This window comes from Marmota flaviventris, chromosome 9 (genome assembly GCF_047511675.1).
Source record: "Marmota flaviventris isolate mMarFla1 chromosome 9, mMarFla1.hap1, whole genome shotgun sequence".
In the NCBI taxonomy this organism is placed as follows: domain Eukaryota; kingdom Metazoa; phylum Chordata; class Mammalia; order Rodentia; family Sciuridae; genus Marmota; species Marmota flaviventris.
The window spans coordinates 22,281,096-22,295,902 of record NC_092506.1 but is presented as its reverse complement, the minus strand read 5'-3'; the positions used below and the strand labels follow the sequence as shown (position 1 = coordinate 22,295,902).

Below are 14,807 nucleotides of genomic sequence, written 5' to 3'. Positions count from 1 at the left end.
ATCGTGACCTTTCTTCTTCCTGGATTATACCAGAAGTGGGCAGCACAGACTCCCCTCAGAGTCTGCCTGGAGAGCCCGATTCCACAGGAGCTCACGCTGGAATCTTGGGGTGGCATTTCCAACGATTGCACATGATTACACGAGGAGCCTGTGAAAGAGGACAATTCGCCATCTTCCCCCAGGGCCTCTGTGTCCCCCAGCTCTCTAAATGACTCAGTGAACAGCCAACTACAAGAGAAATTAAAGAAAGTGAATTTCCACCCCTAAATTTGTTTTCCATGCTGTTGGCTGTGGCTGCTAGCTCTGGACAGGTGTCTTGCCTCTTAGCCTCGCCCTGGCTAGCTGGCCTTCTTGCGCTCCTGTCCTTCCCTCAGTTTGATGGAAGCGTAAGGTTTGGGAAGGTGGAGGGGCAGTCAGGGAAAAGGATTCAGGGGGGAGGGACGATTGGAATTTTTTTTGTGACTAAAGGGAACTGCAAAATAAGCTGGATCTTCCAGAGTACAGTGCTGCTCCTAGCATCTGCCATTAGCTGAGAGAAGGAGAAAGAGTGCCTGTTGGAACTGAGGTTATGGTGAAAGTTATGGGAAGCTGTATTTCATCGCCCGTGTGGCTGCAAGAACAAACGGTGTTTATACAAGGACCTTGGCAGTGAGAAAACAGTCATTAAACAGGAATTAAGGAGCTTGTCATCACCACTTCTTCCCAGTTACAGAAGGCAAAAGCCCTCCAAGCCTCTTTTATTGGGCCCTTGTGAGTTCTGTTGGCTGAGCCAGCCCGAGCTGAGCGGAGGAAGGGTGAGGTGTGCGTGTGCGTGCGCAGCATCTCCGCTTACAGCCGGAAGCGTGCAGAATGGGTCTCAGCTTGACTTTTAGAGTCCGTGGCGCTGAAGCCAGGTATGTTTTATGCTCCTCTGTCAGGTGACCCCACGAAAGAAATTCAAGTGTCCTGAGTGCACGGCCATTGACGGGCTTTCTCTAGACCAGACACACATGGTGGAGAGGTGAGTGAGCCTCAAGCAAGTCTGCCCCAGCCCTGATCCCCATTTCCTGCCCTGGGCCTGTTTATGGGACTTTGTTGGAGATATAAGGACAGCAGCTGGTAGCCATAGTCACCTCCTTGGCACGGTGGGAATTGGGTTAGTTCAAGCCCAGGTCACCCAAAGAATTAATTTGGAATGCTACTCACTCAATTTGTAATGGCTGGAAGGGCCTTAAAAATATAGCTGGCCTTAAGCTCCAGAAGCCAGATTCTCCATGTGGCCTAAGCAGTTAACTGTCTACAGTCACTGAGTGGAAGCTAGTTAATTCCAAGGAAATACTGCATTGTTTCTCAGGGTAGCATCTCCATGTAATAGTAAAAGCTTGACTAGAAAGAATTAAGCCAAGCCCACCAGAGACAGATTACCTTTGCTGATATTACCAAAACACCTGCCAAGAGCAAGATCCAGAGCCAGGGCAGCTGTGAAGGAGTCCCTTTGTTTCTATTCCTCCCATTACTCTACAAGCACACGCCTATGTGGGACGTGATCCTGGACATGAAGACACCAGCAGTGGGAAATGTGTGTCTTTCCTTCAGACCCTCAGAACCTTACACTAGACCTGACAGTTCCCACTGTGCCCCCAAAGTCCCTAAGCTTCACAGTGCCTGAATCAGATCTCAGTCTTCCCAAAGGCAGCGCCTTACTCGTGGCAGCTGGCTTTGCCGTGTTAGTGGCACTATTGTCAAGGGACCAAAATGCACTCAGAGAATGTTCTAGTGACCTTTTGGAATGAGATACCTGGCTTGAATTCCCACAGATCTTACGCGCATCTGCTTGCAGAATTGCATATTTCTGAAAACCGTGAGCCTCAATAGATCCCTCAAGCTGGAGGATTTTTTGGTACAGGTTTTCCCTTGGCCTTTGATGTTTTTATAATGCTTTACTCGTTCTGATTTTCCAAATAATCTCCTTATCCTATCATCTGTGACTTACCTAGATGAAACTACCCTTGAAATAGTACATTATTGTGTTTGGGGATTATCGTCACTGGTAATCATAAGTGTCACAGGTAAGGGTCATGACATTAACAGCCAGCCGTAGCCCAATTGGAAAAGGCCCCATTAGTGGTTCTTCTGGAGCACGTGAAGTTGCTCTGGAAACCATCTATTCTCTGTTTGAGGAGATTCGGCACATTAAGCCCAGTGGTGATTGGGTTAGATGGTGGGGACACGAGGGAAGGAAGTGACAGGAGGAGGGTTGACCTGACGATGGCCTTGAAGCTCATGCTGAGGCTCCTCAGCTCTTCTCTGCATCCCTGAGGCCACAACAAATGCCAAGAGGCTTAAAAGACAAAGTGAGAAAGGCACCGAGAGCAAGTCCAGTTCAGTGCGTGCTCAGGACCCTGAGCAGAGGAACAGCCAGTGACGCCTGCTCTCTAGAAGAGACCTGGGAAAGCAGAGGCCTATCCAGACACACAGGCCGACTTGATCCCAGATGACCTGTGATAAGTGCCCTGAGGGAGGCTCAGAGGGTTAACTCCTTGCTGGGTTAATGATTCAGAGTAGCTTTGTAAAGGAGGTAACACCTGATGGAGACCTTCAAAAATCTCTAGGATCCCAATTAATGAAACTGGGCAGGGTGAAGGAGAGGGGCCAAGGATGCCTGATCCACAAGTTCATGTTCATTTGGCAGGCATTGTGAAGTTCCATTTGGCCAGAGCCAGAATTCTGGCCTCTTGGTGTCAGAGTGCAAGGCCCTTTGAACCTTCACTCAAGGAGCTCAGAATTTTCCTTCAGACTCTGGTAACTCTGTAAGTCACCCAGGGCTTGTTGGGGGGTTTTGTTTGTTTGTTTTACTCAGAGATTGAATTCAGGAGTACTTAACCCCTGAGCCATATCCCCAGCCCATTTTATTTTTTATTTTGAGACAAGGTCTCACTAAGTTGATCAGGGCCTCCTAAATTGCTGAGGCTGGCCTTGAACCAGCTATCCTCCTGCCTTAGACTCCTGAGTTGCTGAGATTGCCACTATGCCTGGCTTTTTTTTTTTCACCCAGGGTTTTTGATCTGTTGACTAACTTGATCAAAGAATTGCTTTGAAGCTGGGCATGGTGGCGCATACCTATAATCCCAGCAACTCGGGAGGCTGAAGAAGAAAGAACTCAAGTTCAAGGCCAGACTGGGTAACTTAGCAAGACCTGTCTCAAAATAAAAAGAGCTGGGGGTGTGGCTCAGTGGAAAAAGACTTCCTGGATTCAATGCCTAGTACCACACACACACACAAAAAAAATTTGCTTTGGGATTAATTTGTAAGTAGTGTCTAAGATGGGATGAAAAATGATAACATTGTAGAAAGAAGACCAGTTGTTAGAAACCTTGAACTAATCTGAATGTGGAAAGAAAGTTAACAAATTAACTCTCAAGAAAAGGAACAGGTGCCTGAATGTGGTTTCCAAATGGACAGGTATGGAGAGGGTACAGACAAGGAGTCAGCAGATTACTTAGATTTGGAGTCAAAAAAAGTCGCAGTACCTTTAACAGTGTGCACAGTGTAGTGGAGGGAAGGGGCACTGTTAGGGCACACTAGAGGGTTAGCCTGGGTGAAATTGGAGAATAAGGTGGGCGATTCTGAGGCCTTGCCCTCTGTGTGGAGATCTAGAACAGTGACCAGGCAGTTAGAAACGTGGAAACAGACTGCAGAAAGGTGTTTGAACTGAGTCTGTCTTCTGCCCAGGAACCACAGCCGACTAAAGAAAAGCCAAGGCAGACTCTGGGATATCCTCACATTTAGGAGACCGAAGGCGTAACTGGAAACAAGCAACAGCTGTCGGAGAGGCCTGCAGGCAGGCGGTGCCGAAACAAGGAGGGAGCAAGGGTCACGCAGAGCAGGTCTTGGCACGGGGTGGCTATTGGTGACCTTAAAAAATACTGTCAGAGAGTGATGCAGACGAGGCTCAGAGCCTGAGCTGGTGAAAGAGGAGTTAGGCAGGGAAGCAATGCTTTTGAGAGATTTAATAGGGAGTAGGCAAATAAATCAGCAAAATGTTTTGGGGTTACAGATTGAGGCGCTGGGCCAGTCGTGGTGGTGCACACCTGTAATCCCAGCAACTCGGGACACTGAGGCAGGAGGATTCCAAGTTCAAGGACAGCCTCAGCAATTTATTGAGCTGTCTCATAGTGAAAAATAAAAAGGGCTGGGGATGTAATTCAGTGGTAAAGTGTCCCTGGGGTCAAAAATCCAGCACCCCTCAAAAAAATAGATTGAGGCACTGGATTATTAATAAGGTACTGAGGACTGCGGTATAGCTCAGTGGTAGCATTGCCTGCTTAGGATGCCTGAGCCCCTGGGTTCAATATCCAGCACCAAAAAAAAAAAAAAACATTCATATTGGGAGGGAGGAAGACATGATTTAAGCCATCTTGGGTAGCCTAGGAGATAGAGTTACAACTGCAGAATTGTTCACTTGTTTTAGTTTTAATATTTCCCTTTGCAGAATACACATTTACACAAACCATTAGAAGTGGTAGCCACTCACCAGCCTCTGACCTTGTATTTGGGTGCCTGGATCTGAAATCTCAGTTGTGTAGGAGAGTAGTTTTTTACTACCCAGCATCTATTTCCAGAATCAACTATCTCTTCAAGAATCAGAAGAATTTATAGTGGTTCATTTGCCCAGTAACTTTACCACGAGCAGGTTTACTCGGCAGACAGAAAGCATTCATTTAAGAAAACATAGTATTTTGATTTAGATCAATCTTTGTTCAGAGTGTGAGCTTGTCACTCATTAGATTGGCTTACCTTATCTGAATTTCAATCTCTTTGTCTACTGAGACGGGGATGTTAATATGTACCAAATCCCAGGGCCCATTCCCAGGTTCAGCAAATATTTAGGAGCATCTTAGTACCCGGCAGTGTGTCAGGCGCTGCTGGATAGAGCTCCGGTAGCCCAGGGCCTGGCAGTGTGAGTTTCCACCCCAGTTTCCCTGCACTGGTCCTGAAGGCTCCTGGCCACTCTGGGTGATGGGATGTGCTTTAGAGAAAAACAAAGCCCATGGGCCCCCCTCCCGGACACTGCAGCACCGCCCAGCCGGAGACTGGCAGTTCTGAGCGAGCACACTTGCGAAAGCAGCAGGAAACCAGGGTAGCCCAACTTCCCCACCCCAGTCACTCAGCCAGGCTCTCCTGCCTAATGTTCCCTGCCTCAGACCTCCTGGATGGAAAGCAGCTGGCTGGGGAAGGGCCTGCACCCGCCCCCCTGTGCCAGGCTGTGTTCGAGGAGGAAGCGCCTTCAGAGTGGGGTTAGCCAGGGTTTCTGGCAGCGGTTCAGGCTGGCCTGAGCCCCAGGGCATATCGCCATGGCCCATGCCCTGCTGGAAGATCTGGTTACAGAGGAGACCTTGCTGTTAATACTCTCCCTGGGCCATAAAGTGCCACCCTCAGCCAGAGCCAGGGGTATCCATGCTGGGTGCGGCAGGGCTGGGCTGGCCAGAGCCTGTGTGCACAGCACCTGGAAACTGGAAGAATCTTTCCTGTTTACAGACAGAAGCACTGTCAGAAAGTAAAACCTGTAGAGATTTGACTTGGTTGGCTGCTGCTTTGACCCTGTGGTTTGAAGAGAGGGGAGCTGTTGTCCAGCGCTTGAACCACATCACCTAGAGTCTTCACTCTCCCCAGCAATTCTTCCCTGGGTCTGGATGCTGCCTGCCCCCCACCTCCCGAGTCTCAGGAAGGAAACTCAGATACTAGCAAGTTATGGTGGAGTCTGAGGCCAAGAGCCAGGTTCTGCCCAGTTCTACCACTTTCTAGCTCTGGGTCCTTGGGCAAATTACTTAGCCTCTTGAACCTTATTTTCTTAATCCATCACCTTAGGATAATATAAACCCAGTCCCTGGGCAAGGGAGAGGGATGGGGAGGGATACTTTAAGGAATCTAGAGATATCTATGTACAGCTGGCCAGGAGTAGAGTCTCAACTGACTCTAACTTCCAGCTCCTCCCTTTGGACCCTGGAATTACACTAATAGATACATTTGTATGAGATCATAATTAAGACTTTAGCCTCAGGAGCCAGAATGCCTGGGTTTGGCTCATGGCTCTTCTAGGTTTTTGGACCTGTCGACGTGTTACTTAGCTTCTCCATGTCTCAGTCTCCCCCAGGGAAAATGGGAACGAGAGGCCATCACACCCCTGTTACGAGGAGAACTAGAAGCACTGCTAGCCTGGCAAGTTACTTAACAGTGCAGACGACGAATCCAGCTACTTGTGGTGTCAGTGGGCATGAGGGCACGTTAGCTGAAAGCTCCAAGTGAAATGGTTCAGATGTTTCAGAAACATCATGACAAGGGGAAAAACAGTAACAGCAATCTTCTTTATTAATGGTTTCTTCCTGAAGCCAAGCTCATCCATGCAAACTTGTTGATTAAAATAACTGGAAGCCAGGCTTTCAGTTGTACCTCTGAGGACAAAGAGATTGTGCCGAGTCCGCCTGGTGGGCAGTTGGCCAGTTCCTGCTGCAGCTCTCCAGAGCCGAGGACCTGCCATCTGATGCCATCCCTGAGGTCCCCTGACTGCAGACACGGCTTCTCCAGGCCTGGCTCCACTCCAGTCTGGTGCTGACCTTTCTTCTTGCCCAGCTGCCACACTCAGTTGGCCTGATTGACCTGCATCGTCCCTAAAATACGCCTGGCCCAGTCCTCTCCGAGGGTTGCTGACCAGCTCCAGGCGGGGTTGGAGCCAGGAGACGCCTCTCCTCCAGCACCTCCAGCAGGAGCTGTTGTCCCAAGTTGGCAAGGGTGACTAAAATCACACAAATTAGGCAAGCTGACCCGTGTGAGCTCCGCTTGTCAGAAGAGCTTGTGCAGGCGCCTGGTCCTTCCTGGAGATGGCCACGTGCAGGCCCTGCATGAGTGCTGCTCAATGAACCAAGTGTTCGTTGTTTGAAATTGAGGTTCGCTGCCCATCTTCCCTCGCTGCCCACTGCCACGTGGGTAAGACCCTTCTCCTGCCCTTTAAACTTCACTAAGCCAAGCTCAGATCCAAGTCGCTTTCCTTCCCACCCTCCTTAGCTGGCAGAGATGGGGTTAAGGTCTGTTGGCAGCTAATCCACCTGGGTCTGAGGCCTGCCAGTGCTGAGCTGGAAGAATGACTGGAATTTGAGGGGGAGGGGGAGAGATCCTGACCTGTAGGCCAGCCTCCAACCGCATCCCTTCACTTTCTCCCCCCGAACTGAGCCTGGACCCTCAGCTCCTCCTTGATCCTTACCTCTCCATCTTACCCGGAGCCTGGCAGCAGCTGAGTTTCTCTTGTTGATGGGAACACGATGTATTTTGCTGTCACCTCTCAGCCTCTCAAACATTTACCTTTCCCACCCCCTTTGCCCCGCTCCCACAGGTCCGAGTGCATCAACAAGTTTGCTTCTGTCTTTGGAACGATGCCCCTCAAGGTGGTGGAGCACCGGGCTGACCCCGTGCTATACAAGGACGACTTTCCTGAGAAGCTGAAGAGCTTCCCCAACATCGGCAGCCTGTGAGGTGTGCCGCTGGGGCCGGGCAGAGCTACTCCCAGCCGTACTGTGGGGCAGAGGGGTGGGGTGACAGACTGGGCTCCGCGCACCCACTCCCACCTTCTCAAGATCAGAAGCCAGAGGCTCCCGAGCCCGGAGCCCTGCAGCCACACCTGGGTCCTCCTGGTCTCCAGGGTTCTCTTCACAACAAGTGGGAAGGAGCCTTGGTGGCACATGGACTTGGCTCCAGCACATTCAGTTCAGGTGTGCAGTCTGCCGACGGGCCATGGGACTGCACAGTGGAGGAGCCGGCCAGCCCTGAGACCGTGTCAGAGGTGCCCCTCACTTCAGTCGTTGCACACCAGAGAGTCGTGGAGGAACAGCCAAGCCCTGGATTTGGGGCCAACCCAGACTTCTTCATGGGTTTGGTCTGGGCCTGGGCCCTGGGGCTCCAGGCACAGGCAGAGGAAGAACGCTGACTGGGGTCCTGTCAGTTCCATGAACTACTCTTTGGTGCAGCTTTTTATATGATTAAAATTATTTTTTACTCCTTTTTTTTATGTCTTAAGTGCTGATTCTTGGTGATCTGGGACCCATCCTTCTTTCGTGCACTTGCCTCGGCCTCTGGCCTGATGACAGTCTGGGAGGACGCACCAGGAGGGGTTCTGGTTCCAAGTGCATCAGGCATGAGAAGGCCCCGGTCATGAGTGACCTAAGAGCAGGGGCTCAGAGGCCTCCACAGGCCCCTCACTCCCGGTCAGCGGCCGTCCATACCGCCTCAGCATGCTGGGCCACCAACAGTACCCTCTCACCGCCATGGGAGTACCATGTGGTAAAAGCTGAAGGGGGTGTGACCCCCACCCCAAGGAGATGCCAGAATTTCCCTCTTCTCTTGGTGTAAACGTGACATTAGCCAGGGAGGCTCTGGCCAACGTTAAATGCTGCTGTAACAACCACTTTGCAACAGTTGCTGGTACATTTAAATCATTAAATTTCAGCATTTAGTAATACTGCACATGTGTGAATTATACCTCTTTAAGCCCAGTTGATGAACAAATCTACTCTGGCAAATGTTAAATGTTATGGATTCGAAACAGATTTATCTGGCTCTAATATTAAGATTAGCCACAGTTTGGGCTTCAGCCATAACATATGTCCCCAGAACACAGAATACATAACAGTTTGCTTAGAATGTGGATATAATTACAGAAAGCCAGCCAGTTGTGTGCCAGTCGGAGCCCCTCTCACACCACCCATTGTTCTGTTGAGTGACAAGAAGGTGAGCAGGGACAGCACTGTGGTCTAAGGGTCACTTCACCTGTCACCCACAGCCTGGGAGCCAGAGGACAGTTTCAGAAGAGCAGAACCCAAAGTGGAAAGCCCAAGAGCCCTCCCGTTGGTGTTCAGGAGAGGGACCCTGGAGCTGCTGCCAGGAGGGCGAGCGTGCTCCGTCCCTCGGTTCATTTTGCAGATGTGGACGTGGGACCTTGGTTTGCTCAGCGTCTTAGAGCTGCAGACGCGGGTCCCTGATGAGCTTTTTGTCTAGGACGATGTGCACCAGTTGTAGGGACGTGGGAAGGCCTCTCACTCTCGTTTTCAAAATCCTGGGGCTGGTGTGATACAAAGCCAGAGAAAGGGATTTCTGCTGTCACCAGGTCCCAGAGCTGGCAGTCAGTGAGCCCCTCTAACTTTCTAGGGGGCCGCTAGCTTGTCCCTAGACGTGGGGCATGTGTGGGGAGCCTCCATTGAAATCCCCACTGAAAGCCGAGAGCTGTGCTCATGGTGGGTGGGTGTGACTTTGTCCTTAGCCGAAGGTTCAGATAGTTCTGTCCTTTTGCTCCTTACTGAATGAGCTACCGTGGTGGTTGGTGTCTGACCCAGTTCTTTTTCCCATAAGTTCATGGGTTTGGGGTGTTTTTCAGCCCTTCTTGGCCCTTTGATTTTGAAATAGGAACTCTTTCATCTGGGTTGATTGGGTGCCTCGGGGAGCTGTGTGACTTTATCATCTTTGTGGGAGCCATTGGACTCCAAGGACATCAGTCACTTAGCTGGGCACAGCGGTGCATATCTGCAATCCCAACCACTCAGGAGGCTGACGCAGGAGGATCATAGTTCAAAACCAGCCTCGGCAAATTAGAGAGGCCCTAAGGAACTCAGCGAGATTCTTTCTCAAAATAAAAATGGCTGGGGATGTGGCTTGGTGGTAAAGTACCCCACTATTTCCAGAAGTATTGGGGTTAGATCTTGCAACAGAGCAATTTCTACCACATCTTGGGCTCTCAAAGCAAACCTCCAACGTTCTACCTACTAACGGACTGAGAGCAGAATCCCGTAGAAATGCAGGACAGGGCTCCAGCAAGCGGTCAGCATTAGAGGTTCCAAGGGCCATGGGCCTGCATGCCCTCGTGAGTGTGTTCCTGAGCTGCCAACCAGCAGGCCTCACCCGAAGCTTAGGTCGGGACATCTGCCCCTCGGATGCCATGGAGCCTGCTTCAGAAGCAGAACAATATGCTAATTAAAATGTCATGTTCTGGCCTACAGCAGACAACAGCTGGTTTTAGATTAAGAAATCTTTTTTAAAGAAGTTGTGTCCTCCTGGCCTATAGAGACAGCAAACTGGCCCTGACCCAAGTGTGTGCACTGGGCCATTGCCTTGGGCCCTGGGGACCTCATGGGATGGGCCCGCTTGGAACTCCTGGGCTGGAAATACTATCTGTTTTTTCTGATTAACATTAGACAGTTGTTAATGTTTTTATCTCATGTATTTCACCATGTCTCACATGTGTTTAAGCCAAAACCCCCTTCTCTGTGAAAATTAAAGAGGGAAATAGCAGCTTTGTTCTCTGAGTCTCTGGTTCCTTCCTGCCAGTGACGCTGTCCTGTCCTTTCTCTCTGCTCACCGCCACCAAGTTCAGAAGTAACCACTTGGCTTCTCGGCTTTGTCTACTTCAACTGGGCTTTGAACCCATGGGTCTCAGGGCCTGGCTTCTCTGCTGCCCACGCAAAGGTGACCCTCCAAGATCCCCTTTTGCGATCATTGACTGAAGGAGTCATCAATAACCCTCCAGTCCCAGCTTCCACCCGCCATGATGGCCTCTGAGTGGTGTCACACAGCAAAGAGGCGGGAGTGTCCTCACCACGGGAAGAGCGGGCTCCATGTGAAGGTGATTTGGGGTTAGAATCCAAGAACCCCTGATGTTTTCCTACGCAGAAGGAAGAAGAGGACGAGCAGAGATGGGGGGCGGGTGGCTGGGTTCTGGTGAGGCTCCCCTGGCTCTGCAGGCAGGAGCCTGGCACCTGGGGGAGAGACTCTGGCCATAGAGGTCCCGCCAGCACCCACCCTGGGCCCAGCGAAAGCAGTGTTTTGGGAGGTGCCCCTTTTTCCTTCCCCTTGGCCCAGGCAGTCTTCTGTTGCAGTAAGAGAAGCCACAACAGGCTGCTCCCCAGGCGTCCCTGGCATAGAGAGGCAGGGACAGAGAGTGCCAGGCTGGCCCCAGGCCTCTCCCCCAGCTCCTGAGAGGAAGCTCTGGCAGGCGCGCCCTCGGGAAGACTCTGGAAGCTGCTCAGCTCTCCCTGCAGGGCCTAGAGACACTGCAGGCCCATCCCTGCCCAGGCCCTGGGGCTCCTGCCCTATGCCGCTGTTTGCTCTCACCCAGGTCCTACTTCTGAGTCAAAGCAGGGGCAGCGAGGGCCTGTGTGCTGACCACGCGTGCTCTGAGGAGCTAAGAACAGGCGACCCGAGCTACTGGCTGAGCAGAGGCAGGCAGGCAGGGTCCCCTCTAAATACCAGACTGTCCCTCTCTTCAGGGTGGCAGCTAGGAGACCATCTATAGAAGGCGCAGACCTTCTCGGCCTCCTCCACCTCCATTAAATGGGCTCCCAGGGATCCCAGCTTTGGCAGTTTGGCTCTCTAGGGTCCCCGGGAGGGTGTGTGGGTCTAAACAGGTGGCCCGTGTTGTGGCTTTTCCAATCCAGGCTCACCGTGGCTGGCAGCAGGGGAGACGCTGAGGGGGAGCGTGGCCCCTCTCCCTGCCCCAGGCCTCCTTCCTTCTCAAGACACAGCGAAGACACCGGCGTCCGTCCGTGTCTGCCTTTCTGCTTCCCCAGATGGGCCACATTTCGAGGGTCCAGCTTCTTCCTTCTGCTCTAGACTGGCTGGACCCCTGGGAGCAGCCCTTCCTCCCCATCAGGGCAGCTGCGTCTGCTGCAGGCTCGCTCAGGCCGGGAGCCGCCTTGTCTGCACCTCTCAGGAACTGCACACGGGGCGGGCACAGAGCCTGCATCTCCCACCAAAGCACTCAGCCAGGTCTGGCCACCAAGGAGAGGGAGCCTTCCCGCTTACTGACAGCTGCAATTCCTGTCACCAGCTGCCACACCCGAGGATAACCCCAGAGGCTGTGGCGTTCTGTGAGCACTGAGGCCGGACCAGGAGAGGCAGCAGAGTGGTTCTTCAGTCGCCCTGTGTGCTGGACCCGGAGGCACAGAGCTGAGACACCGCCCTGCCCTCAAGGCCGCGGTGGCTGCAGGTGTTCATGAACTCAGTGCTGCAACCCATCTGTGGGCCAGGCCTCGGGCACAAGTGTGTCTGCCCTAACTGTTGACGAGGACTCCCGACCCCCTCTTCTCCAGTCTCTGGAGGATGCAGGGTGGAGGCTTCTCCTCGTACCTTCCCTTGAGTTGTACCCAGGCCCGTCCTGCAGTTTGAGGGAACCCACTCCTGTGCCTCAGTTTCCCCAACCAGATATTAGAAATAGCAGGAGCCCTGAGACCCGGCTGGTGAGAGCGGACGTGTCTCCGGTCTGTTCCCCTCACACCAGGCCTTCCACCAGACGTACCTGGGGATGCTGGAGCCAGCCCTCTCTGGCCACTGTTTCTGCTTCCCCTATTGCCAGAGAGCCTGGGGTCTGGATCCTGTCTGGCCCCGTCAGGGTGGATTACCAAATGAGTGGTTCTTGTGCCCCAGTCCCTTTCCTGTGCTATAAATAAGCCCATGTTTATTTTCTTGTGTTATTGAAATGAGCACTTGTGATTTGGGCCTCTTTTGACGAGTCGAGAGAGCGTCCATCCGGTGCCTGGTGAGGGCCCTGCATGGCTGGCTGCTGTCTGAAGCTATTTGGAGTCCTCTCCCTGTGTTTTGGATGTGGCTTAATTTCAATAGAGAGGGCTGCATGCAGCCCTGTATCTGCTGATTTTCAGGTTTCAGCTTTCTGCCAGCCTCACTGCCTGCTTAGAAGTCAAGCTGTGTTTCTCATTAAGGGGATAACAGCCACAATTGAGGTAATTAACGAAAATTGTGCCTTGGTGGCAGCAGCTCCTATAGGATTTCCAATGGTCTTTCTCTGGTAGATCCTGCGGGGCTCACCTTCATCTCCTCCCCCTGCCGACCCTGAGCCAAGTACCCTGTCCCAGTTTTCTGGATGGAGTCCCAGTAATTTCTTTCCTAACAAACAGCCTTGTTCTTGTCACCAGTTTGGCTAGGCATCTTGACAACATGGCCGAGTGAGGATTCCGTTCACTCCATCTTCTCCGGTGCGTGGAGGATTCCAGGGATCGTCTCTCTTTTTTCATAGTGTTGTACCCTTGTCCTTCTTTGGGAGTTACAAGGATGAATCCATTAATGTTAATCCATCCTTGTTCCGTTGGCATCATGTCGTCTGTATCATCTCAGTGGAGAAGACCTGGGACAGACAGGAAATGGCTGGGGACTAGGAGATGTTCTAAGTGAGGACTTCCACAGGCGACTTTGGCTTCTTCGGGCTTTAGCAATACATCAAAAGCATCCCAGGAGACCGTGAGGAGGACACAGCCTTGTTTAGGTGGAACTTGAGCTAAAGACCATTATCTACTTCTCAGGACAGATTAGCCTGGTAAATCACTCAAAGATAAACTTTCACAGACACACCCTGAACCCACAGTGTACTAATGAAGGAATTGCATCTAACAATACGATTTGATTAACTTTTAGAGAAGGGACCAGGAGAAAGTAAATTTTTACTCACATAAAAATGTCTAAGCCATTCATTGCTAAAGATTAAAAAGAAAAAGGCTGATATGATGGGTTCATGCAATCAATAAATATTTATTAAGCATTTGTTATATGTGAGATGGTTCATGAGGGTGCTGCATTGAACAAGGCAGAGTACTACTGTCATCAAGCTTGTGTTCTAAGAAGACAAATAAGAGAAGGAAGTGAGCCAGGTGTGGTGGTTTACACCTGCAATCCCAGCTACTCAGGAGGCTGAGGCAGGAGGATCACAAGTTGGAGGCCAGCCTCAGCAACTTAGCAAGATCCTGTCTTAAAAGGGGACAGGGGCTGAGGATGTAGCCAAATGGTAGAGCACTCCTGGGTTCAATCCCGAGTACCACACACACACACACACACAAAGTAAATGAATTTAATTTCAAATGTCAACAAATGCTATAAAGAAAATAGAGCAGACTTATGCACAGGTAATGGCTTGGACATGAAGCCTTTAGATGGGTTGACCAGAGGTGATATTTAGCAAAATGTTGAGGAGTGAACCCTGAGGATAAAGACAGAGGGAAGCGTTGAATACAGCCCCTCAGGCAGGACGGGCTCAGCTCGAGCCCCTGTGTGGCTGCCTGGTACAGGAGAGCATGGCAAAATGATGCCGGAGGCCGGCCAGGCCAAACTGGGTCAGGACACACAGGCCACAAGGGCTTTGGATTCTTGAATTTTGAGTGTGATGGAAAGACTGGAAGGTCTTAAACAGAGGAGTGACATTCTATGACATTTTTAAAAAGATGACTTTAGCTATTGTGTGGAGAACAAACTGTGGGGAGCAAGAGAGAAAGAAAAGAACTCGGGTGTCACTTAGGGAAACCAAGAAGAGATCACTGCAGTGAGACTGGGGTGGCAGCAGCAGAAGTGACGAGAAGTTATTTGGGAGGAGGGTCTGTTAGATAATTGATGGACATAAATGAGAACAGTGGAGAGCTCACAGATGACTCCTGGATTGTCCTGAGGAAGCCAGGGTCACCGTCACTGGAACATGGCGGACTTACAGGAGGAGGGAAGGGAAGCACTGGGGGACTCACAGGCTCTACCTTAGCGTGTTGGACGTCAGAGGAGCCACTCAAACAGGAGGGAAAGTAGGACGGAAAACACAGAGGGATCTGGAACCTTAGGACTAGATGAGATTACCCAGGGTCAGGTAGAGAAAAGGACTGTGACCCGAGCACGAGGGCCACTAAACCTCTTATAGGTAGAGAAGAAAGAGAAGAACTACAAGGGACACAGTGGAGTGGCCAGTGAGGTGGGAAGGAAAATGGGAAGGTGTCTGTGACACAGAATGTGACAAAGTAAAA

At 51.3% G+C, this 14,807-nt stretch overlaps 1 protein-coding gene across 2 annotated transcripts in view; it reads left to right on the top strand.

The window, feature by feature from the left end:
- Nucleotides 1-8,033, top strand: part of Ext2 (exostosin glycosyltransferase 2) — a 145,314-nt gene extending 137,281 nt beyond the window's left edge. For both annotated transcript variants that reach the window (XM_071616288.1, XM_027936441.2), the window contains exons 13-14: nucleotides 918-1,000; nucleotides 7,367-8,033. In XM_071616288.1, the coding sequence (XP_071472389.1) occupies nucleotides 918-1,000; nucleotides 7,367-7,505 (222 nt within the window). In that variant the 3' untranslated portion in view covers nucleotides 7,506-8,033. The remainder of the gene's footprint in view (nucleotides 1-917; nucleotides 1,001-7,366) is intronic.
- The last annotated feature ends 6,774 nt before the right edge of the window (nucleotides 8,034-14,807 follow it).